At 54.4% G+C, this 16,008-nt stretch overlaps 1 protein-coding gene across 1 annotated transcript; it reads right to left on the reverse strand.

The window, feature by feature from the left end:
• Positions 1–815: 815 nt before the first annotated feature.
• MMP9 (matrix metallopeptidase 9) lies at positions 816–14,442 on the reverse strand. The gene is made up of 13 exons (XM_083447381.1): positions 14,212–14,442; positions 11,967–12,205; positions 10,947–11,095; positions 10,633–10,764; positions 9,627–9,800; positions 8,643–8,816; positions 7,419–7,592; positions 7,031–7,186; positions 6,059–6,332; positions 5,458–5,597; positions 3,886–4,036; positions 2,908–3,011; positions 816–1,356 (listed from the first exon to the last, which is right to left on the reverse strand). The coding sequence occupies exons 1-13, from the start codon at positions 14,365–14,367 to the stop codon at positions 1,247–1,249; spliced, it is 2,133 nt and encodes a 710-aa protein (XP_083303507.1). The 5' UTR covers positions 14,368–14,442; the 3' UTR covers positions 816–1,246.
• Positions 14,443–16,008: the final 1,566 nt, after the last annotated feature.

A 16,008-nucleotide genomic window follows, 5' to 3' on the forward strand; every position in this document is an offset into this window, starting at 1 on the left:
TAATAGGCATCATAAACTTGTTCTAAGTAATGGTTCTAATTTTAAGCTGGTTACACTTTCCCCCTCTAAATGATGGACTGGCTGCTGCCGCTGTTGCTTATTGTATTTTAAATTATGTTTATTATATGTGAAAGAGCGATACAATATATTCTGGAAAGGGGGGGGGGGGGGCTGCCGGATCCGGCCGAAGACTCCTTTAGTCCTGTTCTCACAGAGGCCAAGCAGAAGCTCAGAAGGCAAAGAGGAGGCAGAGAGGAGACATGATTGTCGTTTCCAGAAATCTGAAGGGTTGCCACATGGAAGAGGGAGCAAGGGGGTTTTCTCCTGACCCAAACTGACAGGTTCAAAGGAAAGGAAAGAGAGTCCAACTAAATATCAGGAAGAACTTTCTCACAGCAAGAGCTGATCGACAGGGGAGCAGACTCTCCTTCCTTGGGGATTTTGAAGCAGAGGTTGGATGGCCATCTGTCAGGGATGCTTCAGTTGAGATTCCTGCATTGCAGGGGGCTGGAATTAGACAGCCCTCGGGGTCCCTTTCAACTCTCCCATTCTATGCTTCTATGATATATTTACACACCATGTCAGTTAGCAGAAGGCAGCTCTTTGCTACCAGCCCACAGAACTGGAAGCTGAGGCAAGCAAGCAGGGCACCCCCCCCCCCCCTTCTGATAGGAAACGCTCTGCAGGGGGTTATAAATAAAGGGGGGACCATTTGCAGCACTGAGCTAGTGTTGCTTCCCAGGTGTCCGGAGCCCCTCCCAGCCCCTCCAAATCCCACCCTCTGCGCCACTTCATAAGCAGACAAGAGGCTCCAGGTGGGGCAGGATTTCATTTATTCAGAAAGTGCAAGATTCTGGAGGTCCCACAGGAGGCAGTGTAGGCAGAGGCATTGGGAGGGTTGAAGGCACCCTCCTTCTCTTCCCCAGGGGGGGTCTTTGCCACAAGTCCATGACCAAGCAACACACACACACACGCAACAGGCAGGGACCCTCTCTGTGCCAGCAGCCCGGCTGCCCGCACCCGGCGAGACTTTTGCAAGGCACCTGGCTCAGGCTGGCAGGAGATCCGCGTGCCCCGGGAGTGGCACAGGGTGGCTGGAGAGTCCTCTTTGGGCGGCAGTCGAGCAGAGTGCCAGCATCTCCTGGGCACAGCCTCCCAGGTCCAGGCTGGAGCGACAAAGCTGGTGAGCGACTGCCCTAGAGTCCCACCGCAGGCAGAGGAGGGTCCCAGCAGCCCTCTGGCAAGCTTACTCTTCTGGGCATTTCAGGACATCGTACTTCAGGTAGCCCACTTTGTCCACCTGGTAGCGTGGGGTCATCCGCCAGCAGAAGGGTCCCCGGCAGAAGTGGTATTTTCCTGGAAGCAGGAAGGAAATTGGGGGTTATCAAAGGGGTGCCAACGTCACCACCGGCAAAGGAGGCAAGATGCCCGAGGCCACCCAAGGAGGGGCAGCTGGGAAGGGCCTCTGGAGGGGAGGATCCCGAGGAAGAGACAGGAGATCCAGTCTCACATCTGCAGCTTTAAGAAAGCCACACGTGGCAGGGTCTGAACATTGGAACTCCTTGCCTACCGACATCAGGCGGGAGCCGCCTCTATGCTGTTTTCAGCACCTGCCCAGATGTTGAGAAAGTCAATGCGAGACTCAATCTGTCTTTTAGCCTATTGCTATTTTAACTTTCCCAAATTCTTAAATATCACTGTTGGTTTTTCTTATTGACAATGTCATTGCTTTATCTTCATAAACCGCTTTGAGGTTTCTTTTACAATCAAACAGAGTTAAAATTTTATGAAAAATGAATAAACGGGCAGGGGGTCAAGGGGAAGCTCTCAATCTGACTGGGGTAAAAGGTAAAAAAGGTAAAGGGCCCCTGGACGGTTAAGTCCAGTCCAAGGCGACTCTGGGGTTGCAGCGCTCATCTCGCTTTCAGGCCAAGGGAGCCGGCGTTTGTCCACAGAAGGCCTTCCAGGTCATGTGGCCAGCAGGACTAAACCAGGACACCGTGATGGAAACCAGAGCACACAGAAACACTGTTTACCTTCCCACTGCAGTGGTACCTGTTTATCTACTTGCACTGGTATGCTTTCGAACTGCTAGGTTGGCAGCAGCTGGGGCAGGGCAACGGGAGCTCACTCCGTCATGCGGATTCGAAATGCCAACCTTCCGATTGGCAAGCCCAAGAGGCTCAGTGGTTTAGACCACAGCACCGTCCCCCTGGGGACAGAGCGCTTGGAGGGAGAGCTCTACCCTCCCCCCTAACTTTCCTCCCATTCTTAATGGCACCCCCCACCCCAGAGCTGATAGTTACCTTTCAGGGTCAAACAGACAGATGTTTGCCATGGGCACCTCTATGCCTTCTACCACAGAACAGATAACACCTGGCGGGGAGCATGAATTTCATCCCCCTCCCTCCCCCAGTGCCAGGATTCTGGTTCAATCCAGCCACCCCCACCTGCCCCATGGCTGCCTACAGAAATCCCAGCAAGGAGCCTCCAGCAGCTGGACTTCTCTAGGCCTAGAGCAGAAAAGTTTGCTCTGAGCGTTGATGGGAAGACAGAGGCTGAACCCTGGGCGGGGGCTCAGGTGAGTGGAGCAATTCCCACCCCCACCTGAAGAGGGAGCTCCTGCAAGGCCATGAAGGCCAGAGTCTACATAAGGTCAAGAGCAGGGACCAGCAACCTTTTCCAGCCATGGGCCAGTCCACCGTCCCTCAGACCTTGTGGGGGGCCAGACTATATTTGGGGGGGGGAATGAACAAATTCCTATGCCCCCCAAATAACCCAGAGATGCATTTTAAGTCTGGGACTTGGGGTGGTGGATTAGTCTTGAATCCCCTCCTGGCAGTGCTCTCCCCACCCCCAGGTCACATGCATTCTAAGCCCACCCCTGTCCCTCTTCACCCTCCTTACCTTTAAAGTGGAAGATATTTTCAGAGTCCAATGGGACCCCAGGAAAGAGGCTGTCCGTGTAGTGAGGAGAGCCCTTATCCGCTCGCTCAGATTTCACATCCAGCCTGGAGGAGGAAAGCAAGACTGAAGAAGGCTTTCCCCATGGTCCACCCCAGGCCTCCTCCTCCCCCCATGCCCTCTTCACAGGTCTGGTCAGTGCTGGGGTGGGCACGGTGCCCTTTCAGTCCTGACAACACGGGGGGCCAGGAGGACGCCTGGTGCCTCAAGGTTGACCCGTGTTGAGGCCAGAAATGAGCCGTCCCAATTTGTCGCTGGCTTTGGAGATGATTGATTCAGCGGCAGGGAGGTGGGTGTTGTGGAGGAGCGCTTGTCAGGTGGGGCTGCTCATGCCATGGGGGCAGCTAAGGGGCAGGCAGTTTCCCCTTCTCCATGTTCTGGGCCTGGCAGAGAAGCAACCAGCTGAGAAGGGGCGATTCCTCCTTGGCCAAGTCAAACTGCAGGACTGGTGGTCCTGGAGAAGAACTGGCCTCTCTCAGATGATCAGGGGTCTGGAGACCTTATGAGGAACAGTGAGGGGGGGGAGTTGGGGGAGTTAAGGCCCAGAAAGAGGACTGAGAGCTGATAGGACAGCCATCTTCAGATAGCCCAAGGGCTGTTGGATAGAAGAGGGAGCAAGCTTGTCTTCTCCTGTTCCAGAAGGTTCACCTTGCATAAATGGATCCAAATGACAAGAAAGGAGATTCCCACTAAACATTAGGATGGACTTTCTGAGGTCAAGAGCTGTGATTCCTGCAGGGGGCTGAACTAGATGACCTTTGGGGGACCTTCCCCATCCATGTTCTCCACCAGCCCCTGCTGCTCTCTGATCCTGGCCCACTGTGACCTGGGAGGGAGGGGGGCCTGCAAGCAGAGGTCTGACCAGGTGCCCCCTTCTGCTTTCTCTCCCCTGCCTTCTCTGCCCCCCAGGATCCTTGGTACCTCCAGAAGTGCTCCCCACTGAAGATCAGGATTTTGCTCGGCTTCTCCTGCAGGGCCCCCACAATCTTTGGCACATCACTCGGGATGCCCAGCTTCTCGATGTTCCGCGGTCCCAAGACTCTCGTCCCCTGGTACACCCAGAAGCGCCGACCTGCGGAGGAGAAACAGCTTTTGCAACTTTCCTTGTTCACACACACCCCCCCCCCCGGCAGGTGTCCATCCCATGGATCTGTGGGAGGACCTGCAGCCCCGTCACAGAGGGCAGGTTGGCTAGAGAGTCCCCTGCCTGGGATGAGGCCGTATGAGGCCATCTCCTCTGTGGCAGGAAGGAGAACGAGAGAGAGACTTAGTCTCTGTTTCTTCCTGTCACTGCACACTCCTCTTCCGACCTGCGATGAAGACATTTCTTTGCTCTCCTCCAGAAAGCGATCTCCATTTTGAACTGGACTGTGGGTGTTTACAATGTTTAAGGATTATTGCCAGTCTGATTTTCGTCACTGTGTCTGCTGAATCCTGCCAAGACCTCAATATGCGTAAACCTCACCTTTTTATTGTTTACTTATTTGCCTGAAAGTGATTTCTTTATTAAGAGGGGAAAATAAAAAGGGAGAAGATAACCCGAGTCTGCCTAAAGCATCCTTGGATATTATAATTTTTCTAGAAGATTATGCAACCTTGTCCTAATAGCTTCCAGAGATAAGCTGCTCACGGGTGGTGATATTAGCTCTGCTGAAATAGATATTTGCATTCTCACACAAGGTGAGAAAGAGGAAGGGTCATTTCTAGATAAAATACCCTCTCACAGTCATCTAAATCCATCCAACGTGACCCTCAGACTTGTCCTGCTAGCAGGAATCTTCAGTCAGGTGAAAAGAGGCCCAGGCACTCTGCCCTGTGGGCACCAACAAGTGAGAGTTTTCGAGGTGTCCCTTGTGGGCTTCAGCAAGTTCTCTGAAGCAGCCACAGGGGTTGTGGGCAGCTTCTGAGCATGGAGTTATGCAGAATAAAATTATTATTATTATTAATAATAATAATAATAATAATAATAATAATAATAATAATAAATTATTTATACCCTGCATCTGGCTGTGTTTCCCTAGCCGCTCTGGGGCAGCTCCCAATAGAATATTAAAAACACAATAAATACATCAAACATTAAAAGCTTCCCTAAACAGAGCCGCCTTCAGATGTCTTCTAAAAGTCAGATAGTCTGATGGGAGCGTGTTCCACAGGGCGGGCGCCACCACCGAGAAGGCCCTCTGCCTGGTTCCCTGTAACCTCACTTCTCACAGGGAGGGAACCGCCAGAAGGCCCTCGGTGCTGGACCTCAGTGTCCGGGCTGAACAATGGGGGTGAAGACGCTCCTTCAGGTATACTGGCGCTTTGAGGCCATTTAGGGCTTTCAAGGTCAGCACCAACACTTGGAATTGTGCTCAGAAATGTATCGGGAGCTAATGCAGGTCTCTCAGGACCGGTATTTACGGCTAGTGTGGACTCATACCCCACCCCAAAATATCTGCTTTGCATTTCTGCCCCATTTCCATGAGCAGCCACAATGCGGAAGCCTCTCACCAGAGAAGAAGTAGGTTTTCTTCGTCTGTGCGTCCTGGATAGCAGCATCAATCACATCTGGGAGGGCCGGCCAGCTGTCCTGGATGCGGAGGGGGCCCACAATGGCCCCTGTGCCTGACACTGGCTTCTTCCAGTATTGCCTGGGAAGGAGGGAAAGGTCTCTGTCAGCGGGGGCTGGAGCAGGGAGGGAGGGAAGGAAGGAAGAAAGGAAAGAGGGAGCCTCCATCCTGGCTCTCCAGTCTCCACCAGGGTTGACCAGGTGTAGAGGAGGCAGGTGGACTCCGGGGGTCTGGCAGGTAGGTGGGGTTAGCAAGAGAATAGAGTGGAGGGGGGGGCAGCCCTAGTCATAAGAGCCTAAGAACAGAGGAGGAGCCCTGCTGGGCCAGACCAAAGGGTACAGCGCCCTCTTCTTTCTTTTTCTTTCTTTCTTTCTTTCAGTGGCCAATCAGAGGTGGAGCTCATGAACAGCCCTCTCTTCCTCCCTACCTGGCTGAGTGTGGAGAGGTGCCGAGGGGCACAAAGCCCAGGTGTCCCCCTCTGTGGGCTCACGCAGCCCTCTGCCCCATTCCTGCCCCTCCACCGCCCTCCTCCTGCCACTCACCCGTCCTTGAAGAGGTACAGTTCCTTCTTGATCTCGCTCACCCCGTCAAATTGAGGGATTTTGCAAGCCTCTCCTGCGCGGCCCGCGGAGGTGGTCTCCACGACCGTGGTGGCCTCTGTGACTGGGGGGGTCTCCGTGACTGGGGGGGTCTCCGTGACATCCTCGTCTGTGCTGGAGCCGTCATCATCGTATTCCTCGGTGGTTTGGTCAGGGTCCTCGGGGCTTTGAGTAGTGGGGAGGGTGCCCACCGTGGGTTTCACGCCTGAGCCTCTGCCTAGGAGTGGGAAGGGCAAAGCATTTTCAGGGGTCTGTACGCCCATCAGAGAGCCCACGAGAGCCCAGGTGCCAGGGTGATGGGCAGAGGAAGGTCAGGCCACAACAGGCGCCCAGGCATCCCTGACAGGTCTTGTCCAGTTTATTGATTGCATTATTTAGGGTTGCCATATTCCGAAGAGCAAAGAAGAGGACACTACAACAGACATTCAAAGCAAATAAATGCAATTTGTCTCAAATTTTATCCCTGAAAAAGAGGGCGTGTCCTGGAAAAAGAGGACACATGGCAAGCCTACATTTGTTATATACAGTGGACGCTCGGGTCACGAACGTGATCCGGGCAGGATGCATGTTCACAACCCACAGCGTTTGCAACCCGCTTCTGCGCATGAGCGATTTAGCACTTCTGCGAATGCACGACTGCTGAAACCCAGAAGAAACTCATTCCAGCACTTCTTGGTTTCGGCGGTCCGTAACCTGAAAAAATGCAACCTGAAACGTCTGTAACCCGAGGTATGACTGTATATCTTATTATATGTTTTATTTATTTATCCACCATTCCTCCCAACCTCCAAAAAGAGGAGCTACTAATGGGGAGCTATGGGGCACATGAAGGCTTTTTCTCTTTACATTCTGGCCCCCCTTCTGGCTGGCTAAGCAGGGGACCCCCAGCTAAAGCCACCCCAGCACCCCACTCACCATAGAGGGACTGGATCCCAGCCACGTCATCCGAGTGCAGGTGGAAGTCAGCCAGGTAGGTGTACATGGGGTACATCAGGGCCTCCCGCACGTCGGAATGCTCCAGGCCCAGCGAATGCCCAAACTCGTGTGCGGCGACCAGGAAGATGCTGTACCCTGGAAGGCAGGAAGGAGATGGTGGGTGGGGGCTGCAGGTTGCAGGGCTCGGCCTCTCCCTCCTCACCTCCCTGCCCCCACCAGGAGGAGGAGGAGCAGGTCCCATGACCCCCCCCATCAGAACCACCCGCAGCCTCCCACAGGCATCTGGTGGAAGCACCTGAGAACATTGGCCTCCTCTGGTGTTAGGGCTCTCTCCAGGCTGGCTCATGCGCCAGAGGCTCAGGAGTACCTTTGTCAGGGCAGAGGCCCCACTTCCTGTCGGTGTCGTAGTTGCTGGTGGTGGCGCACCAGAGTCGCCCGTCCTCGCGCCCCTCGGAGGTGCAGCTGCTGTAGCTCTTGTCCAGGAAGGTGAAGGGGAAGGCGCAGGGCTCCCCCTGGGAGTTCCCGCCAATCACGGCTGTGTCTGCAGAGAGGCGGCCGGTGAGCGTTCTGCCCGGCAGGGATCCCTTCTCCCCACCCAGCTCCCGTGGGGCTCCCCACACAGCACCCACCCGCCCGGGAGCAGCGCACCAGTCGCTCATGGCAAGAGGGCAGGGGGGCATTACAGGGGGGCAGGGAGGTACCCTTCTCTGTCTGACATGGTTGCCTTCCTTCCCTATGGCAGGAAGGGACCTGTAGGCAGCCGTACAGCTCTGCCCCGAGGGCAGCTGGATCCGGGTTCAAGCCATTTTGCCAGCCCCGCACCCAGAGGGGCTGGGGAAACTCAGCCAGATGGGCTGGGTATAAATAATAAAATTATTATTATTATTATTATTATTATTATTATTAGAGTTCAGTGTGACCAGCATGGCCTGCTGGGACATGGGCCCAGCAGCTCCAGGACCCATCAGGGCCAAGGTTGTGATTTCTGCCTTCGACAAAATGACCTGTGGGGACCCTTGTCCACCTATATGAGCCTGTGGCTCTTTAGCTGCAATTGCTGCAAAAACATCCCTCTTCTTCCAGGCCCTTGGCTAATTAAACAGCCTAGTTCAACTGGGGTGTGTGTGTGTGTGTGTGTGTGTGTGTGTGTGTGTGTTTTCTTGTTTCTGTTTGTTACAATGTTAGCCATTTCCCCTTTTTTATATTGTAAACTGCCTTGTGATATTCGGATGAAGGGCAGTATAGAAATTTAATAAACAATAATGAATGAATAAATGGCACAATTTAGCCGTGATTCTTGCATTCCCGGGGGCTGGACTAGTTGGGTCCCTTCCACAACCCTATGAGTCTTATTATTCTTCAGCTGTGATTTCTGCCTTGCAAGGGGCTGGACTAGATGAGCCTAGGGTGTCTCATTCAACTCTACACTTCTGTGATTCTCTGGCTCAGCTCTGCAAGAAAGAGTGCCTCTGAGCACATCCAGAGTGCCTTTCCCTAACCAGTGAGCCCCCCTGCCCTGAGGGACTAGTGACAGGTATATACTGGACAATTCCAGGCCCCAGCACCCTTCTGGAAATGAAACTGCCTGTACCTCTGTTGGGGCAGAATCCGTACTTCTTGTCGCGGTCGAAGCTCTCTGTGGTGGCGCACCAGCGGTACCCATCGCTGCGCCCCTCGGTGGTGCAGCTGTCGTAGCTCTTGCCCAGGAAGGTGAAGGGGAAGACACACTTCTCGCCGTCTGCGTTGCCTCCGTAGGTGAAGAGCACTAGGCCAGCCAGGGAGAAAGGAGCGTCTTGAGGAGGAGGGGCAGACTCACATTGGGGGGGGCCCTGAAAGCTTGAACCAGGTCTGCAGAGCAAGAATTCTCATAGCTAGGAACCGGAAAGGAGATGTAAGCCCGACTAAACTGGAGCGGCAGTCGAAACCGCTAAGAGTTTGCAGAATTCGCAAGGATGACGGGGAAATGAAGGGATTGGACTGAACAAACATTTATGAGGGATTGGGACATGTATAGAAGTATCTCAGGGAGCGCTGCAAAAATCTGAACCTGTTGGCAGGCCTGGAGAGACTTGTGTGGGAAAGTAGGGGATCGTAGAAACTTAAGAGAACTAAGATGTATTATCATTGATAAAGATAAGTGTGACAAACCGAAAATACTAAAGACCCATCCGGGGTGATGGGAAGTCGCCATAGAAGATACGTATTAGGAAACTATTATATCTTTTTGTACTGTGTTAAAAAAAATATTGACTGTTTTCTTTTGGGAATCAATAAAGCAAATATATATATATATACATAAAAAGAGAACCATCTTCTTCAATGGAATCGTTTACAACAACTTTCACAGCCTCTGTGCTCCTGACTCATCAGCATTGGGATTGTTGAAATAGATGCCACACAAAAAATTAATCAAATTGCCCTGAGAGACTCAAATTGGGTCTACTATACCCACAATTTTTCAAGCAACATGGAGTGAAGTCTCTCCTGGGGCCCCGGAGCTTCATTCGCTTCCTATTAGATCCGCACTTGGGGGCCTCCAGCCCCCCAAGCCCCCCTCCTTTCCCTGGCCACTCACATTCACTGGGGCAGAATCCGTACTTCTTGTCCCGGTCGAAGTTGGCGGTGGTGGAGCACCAGGGCAAGTTGTCCTCACGCCCCTCAGTGGTGCAAGTGGAGTAGGACTTGCCCTCGAAGGTGAAGGGGAAGTGGCAGTTGGCACCATTGGCATTCCCAAAACGGGTCTTCACCACTGCTCAGGAGAGGGGGGGAGGGAGCGAGGGAAGAAGCGGGTCAGGACAGATAGAACAGCATGTGCAAGTCCCCACTGCATTCATATATTGGTTATTATCTTGTACAGTATAGAAATTCATGAATTTGTATTATGCATATATAAATATTATGCAATCTCAGAGTTGTGGGTTCGAGTCCTGCATTAGGCAAAAAATTCCTGCATTGCAGGGGGTTGAAGCAGAGGACCCTCATGGCCCCTCCCCATTCAATTCTGTGATTCCATGATGAAAGGGGGGAAGGTAAAGGTAAAGGGACCCCTGACCATTAGGTCCAATCACGGATGACTCTGGGGTTGCGGCGCTCATCTTGCTTTACTGGCCAAGGGAGCCGGCCTCCAGCTTCCGGGTCATGTGGCCAGCAGGACTAAGCCGCTTCTGGCGAACCAGAGCAGTGCATGGAAACGCTGTTTACCTTCCCGCCGGAGCAGTACCTATTTATCTACTTGCACTTTGATGTGGGCAGGAGAAGGGACTGAGCAACAGGAGCTCACCCCGTTGCGGGGATTCGAACTGCCGACCTTCCGATTGGCAAGTCCTAGGCTCTGTGGTTTAACCCACAGCGCCACCCTCATCCCTGATGAAAGGTGGTATACAAGTTTAATAAATTGCTTGAAATGAATAGCCCAGAGGGGACAGCTGCAAGGGCGTTTAAGCAGGCATCCGATGCCCATTGGTCAGGGATCCTTTGACTGGACTCCTGCACTGCAGGGGGTTGGTCTAGATGACCCCGGGGGTCCCCTTCCAGCCCAACAATTCTATGTGGGGACGAGGGGAAAGCAGCGGCCCACTCACCAACGCCCGTGCCTAGGGTCCAGAACTCGTCGTCGTCAAAGTGGGCATCCCCACTGTAGCGATCCTTGCCAGGAGGGAAGGCGTGGGCCAGGAGACCGTCCTTGCCGTCGAAGGGATAGCCGTCGCCGTGCTCTGCGGGGGGGGGGGGGACAGGCAAATCCATGAGGGGAGGTCCGAGGCTGAGGACAAGCAAGGCGTCCAAGAGGCGCCCCTGGGGAGGCAGCTTCTGGGGTTCCCACCACGACCCCTGCAGCCACCGCCCTATGGGGTCCTTGGCTGCTCCCTGCCCCCAGGGGGACAAGGCCGAGGCTCACCTTCCGTCCCGAACATAATGAGGATGTCGACGTCCCCGCTGTCCCGGCGCGTGAAGGTGAGGGGGGTCACGTCGCTCCACACCTTGAAGGCCCTGGCAAAGGCGTCTTCGATGATGGAGGCATCCAGGTCCGGCGAGTAGTTCTGCACCCTGCGGAAGGCAGAGCAAAGTCAGGACCCATGGCCGCCAAGGGGGAGCCACGGCATCGCAGGAGTCTAGGGCAGCGGCTCCCAAACTCCCGCCCCTTTCCATAAACTCCCCCCCAGCGCCCCCTACCCTATTTTCAGAATAGCACGAAGGGTTGTGTGTGTGTGTGTTTGTGTGTGTGTTGTTTTGTTTGTTTTATTATGTTGTGTATCTTGTGATTTTATACTGTCAACCGCCCTGTGATCTTCGGAGGAAGGGCGGTTTATAAATTTAATCGATAAACAAATAACACAACTAGATTCAAAACGGTGGCATTTAATTGCACGTTGGTTCAAAATGTTCTAGACATTTGTCCAAAACCAGTTAAGACTTTTGAGCTCCACTGCTGATGAACTTAATCCAGCGATACCAGTTTCCAAGGGTGCCAAGTGGAATAAAATATTGGGGGGGGGGGAGGTAAGCCCCGCCCCACATAACCAAGCACAAGATGCAGCGCATGCACACCCTAGGAATGGCTAATGTTTTATTGGGGGGCCGAGGTCTAGCTGCTAGGTCAGCTAGGTCAGCTTCTCGAAGTCGGGTCGACATTTGCACCTCCAGCGCCCCCCTGTCGCCCCCTTGCCTCTTAGCGACCCCCTGGGGAATCCCGCCCCGGTGGCACCGCCCACTTTGGGAACCGGGGAACGAGGGCGGCCCTGTCCCTTTCTTGCGCAGGCTGAGCTCTTCCAGAGACGAGGCCAACGCTGAGTTGGGGCTCAGATTTGCGTAGAGGCGCAACTGCCCTCGCCAGAGACCAGCCTGCTGCTGCTGCCTCTGCTCTCCTTCTGCGCTGAGAAAACGACCGGGGGGGGGAGCGGTCCCCTCCGGGACTCACCGGTAGGTGATGTCATTGTGGTCCCACTTGAGGTTTCCCTCGAAAGTCTGGAAGGAGCCCACATCCGGCACCCCGCAGCGAGGAGCCCGGATGGCTTCCATGGTGGGGGCGTCCAGCCGCCCCGTCTCCGGCAGGCCCAGGCGCTTCTGCATCTTCTTCAGGGCGGAGTCCAGGGTGACCTGGCCGCCGCTGGAGCCCGAGTTCGGGTCTTGCAGGTACCCGAAGCGTTGGAGGTAGCGCTGGGGGAGAAGGAAGGAAAGAGCTGTGAGCTGAGATTGAGAGAGAGAGAAGGAGACACACACGCAAAAGCAGCCGAGAGTCTGGGGCCACTTCTTAGAATCACAGAATCATAGGCTTGTAGGCTTGGGAGGGGCCTCCAGGGCTCATCTAGTCCAACCCCCTGCAATGCAGGAATCACAGCTACTCTGCATCCGTTTATATTGAACTCATCCACTTCTAGCAGGCTGTGTGGAGATGCTCAATGGGCAGAGCATCCCTAGAAAAATGCTCCCCACCTCCTTAGTGAGGGAAGAGGCTGCTGCTGCTGCTGCTGCTGCTGAGCTTGTGAATGGGTCACTCAAGCAACAGGCTTGCGACCAGCATCAAGATTTGTCTTAGTTCATGGCAATTTATTGAAAACATTTTCCATAGCAGTCTGCAAGGGGGCTCATGATGCCTCTGTCCTAGTCTGGACGTTGAGAATTAAAACTGCTCTCTCCCCAGACACACACTTGCATATCTTGTAAGGATAGCCCTTTGGGCATCTTGAGGGTGATTCAAAGTGGGCTGTGGCCCAGGAAAAGTTTCTTCTGCCAAGCCATATCTGTTTGCCTTCTAGGTCCCACAGCGCCCTTTGTTGTTTCCGCTGCCGCAAGCCGGCTGGCACAGCGGCTGCCCCTCTGGGATCCCTCGCCTGCCTGCAGGGGTGCATCTTGTGGGAAGAAGACCCTCCCAGTAAGAAGGAGCTGCCTTTGCTGGGAGCAGTGGGGAGGGTGTTCAAGGATCATCTCCCTTGCCTAGGTTGCTCACTGACTTGATATCCCGCCTTCCACTCCCCTTCAGGAGTCTCAAAGCAGCTCGCAATCTCCTTCCCCTTCCTCTCCCACAACAAGCACTCTGTGAGGTGAGTGGGGCTGAGAGACTTCAGAGAAGTGTGACTGGCCCAAGGTCACCCAGCAGCTGCAGGTGGAGGAGCGGGGAAGCAAACCCGGTTCCCCAGATTACGAGACCACCGCTCTTAACCACTACACCACACTGGCTCTCCACACTGCCAGTGGCAGGTGACTCAGAGTAACCCCATTACTGATAAAGAAAGAGGAACTGGGTGCAGGTGCCCAGATGCATGAAAGGCAAGTTTGCTTAAAACTACCAGGGATTTAAGGGGCGCTGTGGTCTAAACCACAGAGCCTAGGACTTGCCAATCAGAAGGTTAGCAGTTCGAATCCCCATGACGGGGTGAGTTCCCGTTGCTCGGTCCCTGCTCCTGCCAACCAGTTCAATAGCACATCAGAGTGCAAGTAGATAAATAGATACCACTCCGGCGGGAAGGTAAACAGCGTTTCCGTGCGCTGCTCTGGTTCGCCGGAAGCAGCTTAGTCATGCTGGACACATGACCCAGAAGCTGTACGCTGGCTCCCTCGGCCAATAAAGCGAGATGAGCGCCGCAACCCCAGAGTCGGCCATGACTGGACCTAATGGTCAGGGGTCCCTCTACCCTTTACCTTTACCAGGGATTTATACACACACACACACGGATCCAGTCTGCCCTCCTCATCTCCTTTCCCCAGCATGTTCTCACATGATGCATCCTGTGTTCAGCCAGACTGGTCCTGAGCATCATTTCTCTGCATCCCACCAGCCCCATGGTCTCACCAAGACTAGTCCGTCCATCTCTTGGCCGGAAGGGGGGCAGGAAAGGGGTCCCAAGGGTCATCTATTCCAACCCCCTGCAATGCCTGGCATGGGGCTCAAAGCCACAGCCCTGAGATTAAGAGTCTGATGCTCTGCCAACGGAAGTCTCCCGCTCTCTCAGTTCAATCAGACCATCTAGTCCAGCATCCCAGGATCTGAGCCCCAGAGCAGAATTCTCCCGTCCTGCAATTTCCAGCAACTGCCATTCAGAAGCAGAGCCTGAGGGAGACTCCTTGGGAAGGCAGCCCTTTCTGAGTTCCCAATTGCCCCAGCCCAGAGCCCAGATCCAGACTCAGGCTAGGAGACCCCACTCCCAGGAAGCTCAAGCACTTACAGATGCCAGCTCCCGGTCCGAAGCGTTCCTGACCACGTCCCCAGGGAAGGAGATGACCAGGGGGCCCCTGTCCTGGAGCGGAGCAGCCCGGCAGCTGCAAAGCAGGGACACCCAAGTCAGGAGCCCAAAGAGGGAGGGGGCCAGGAAGGACCCCATGGCGACTCAGCTGGGCAAGGAGCTCTCTCTCTCTCTCTGCCTCTCTGCCCCTGTTCTCTGCCTCTGGTGACTTCTGCAGCAGAGAGCTCTGCCTGGGCCATTTATATTCTGCCATATGTTGAGGAGGTGGGGGAGGCGGAGAGAGGAAGGGGGTGAGTCACCTTCTGCCCCAAGAGTCACTCACTCTTTTCTGGGCAGAGGAGGAAATGCAAAGCCAGGTCCTTGGGGGGGGGGAGGGGGGAGGGAATTTGCCACTTCCTGGGGTGTCTCAACAGTTTGTTTACTAAGCCCACAGGAAATGTGAAATCCATTGAGGAAAAGCAATGTGGTTTCTGGGGTGGGCAAGGAAATGCCTGGAAGGTGCCCATTGTTTGGGAGTGGGAGGGGGCGTGCGCACTCCCTCCCCCTGCCCAAGAGTCCTTGAACCCCTTGCCTCCAGTGGATCCTGCCCTCCTCTTCCTCCCACCGCATCCCAAAGGCTTGGACAAAAACTAATAAAAATAAATAAATCAGCATCAGATTGAGGGGGGCACCCCATAACTACCCTAACAGGAAGGGGCATAGTTCAGTGGTAGAGCCCCTGCTTTGCATGCAGAAGCCCCCAGACGCCATCCCTGGCAGCACCCCCAGGTAGGACTGGGACATAGCACTACCTTAAACCCTGGAGAGCCGCTGCTGCCAGCCCATGCAGGCAGCGCTGAGCCAGATGGAGCGAAGCAGCTTCATGGGTACCTTACTTAAGCAGGGCGGGGAGGTGTCCTCACCTGCCCTTCCAAGCAGGAAGGTGGAGCCCCCTCTTTTCAGTCCATGAAATGGCAAGCAGGCTGGGGTGGTGCCTCGCGAGGAACCCCCAGCTGCTCACTGCAACCCTTGTGGCAGCCTCCCATGGGCCCCAGGAGAGCTGCCCTGTCCAGGCGTCATTTCCAGCAAGGTTGCTGTCCTCAGGCGCCCCTGGGCCTCCCATCGCAGGGAGTCAGACCCATCGTCCATCCAGTTCAGTGTTCTCTCTACTCTGGCTGGCAGCAGCACTCCCGGGATTCAGATAACGGGCAGACCTACCGGCAGATGCCAGGTATTGGACCACCTGAGATATCACAGCATCAATAGGCAAAGGCTATTATTATTATTATTATTATTATTACGCCCCCAGCCACTCGGGGCGGCTTCCAACAGAACACTAAAATACAATAACCTATTAAACATTAAAAGCTTCCCTAAACAGAGCTGCCTTTTAGATGTTTTCTAAAAGTCTGGTCATTGTTTTTCTTTTTAACCATCTGGTGGGAGGGAGTTCCACAGGGCGGGTGCCACCACCGAGAAGGCTCTCTGCCTGATTCCCTGTAACCTCACTTCTCGCAATGAGGGAACCACCAAAAGGCCCTTGGAGCTGGATCTCAGGGTCCGGGCAGAACGATGGGGGTGGAGACGCTCCTTCAGGTATACTGGCCCTTTGAGGCCGTTTAGGGCTTTCAAGGTCAGCACCAACACTTTGCATTGTGCTCGGAAGTATGCATGGATAGAAACTTCTCTTGCACCCACACAGGATTGGCTTCCTGGCAGTGCCATAGATCCTTTGAGCTGCGGATCTGGCCCTGCAGACGCAGCCCCTGCCCCCCATCCTGGCATCTCCACAAACAGTCC

This window comes from Podarcis tiliguerta, assembly GCF_965153285.1.
Source record: "Podarcis tiliguerta genome assembly, chromosome: 6".
In the NCBI taxonomy this organism is placed as follows: domain Eukaryota; kingdom Metazoa; phylum Chordata; class Lepidosauria; order Squamata; family Lacertidae; genus Podarcis; species Podarcis tiliguerta.

Excerpts from the sequence above, each read along its gene's own strand:
- MMP9 (XM_083447381.1), bottom strand. The coding sequence starts at position 14,367 with ATGGGGTCCTTCCTGGCCCCCTCCCTCTTTGGGCTCCTGACTTGGGTG. Across the intron at positions 8,817-9,626 it reads CGGATTCTGCCCCAGTGAAT|TGCTCTTCACCTACGGAGGC; the intron begins GTGAGTGGCCAG and ends TGGCTGGCCTAG. Across the intron at positions 6,333-7,030 it reads TGGGATCCAGTCCCTCTATG|GCAGAGGCTCAGGCGTGAAA; the intron begins GTGAGTGGGGTG and ends TCCCACTCCTAG.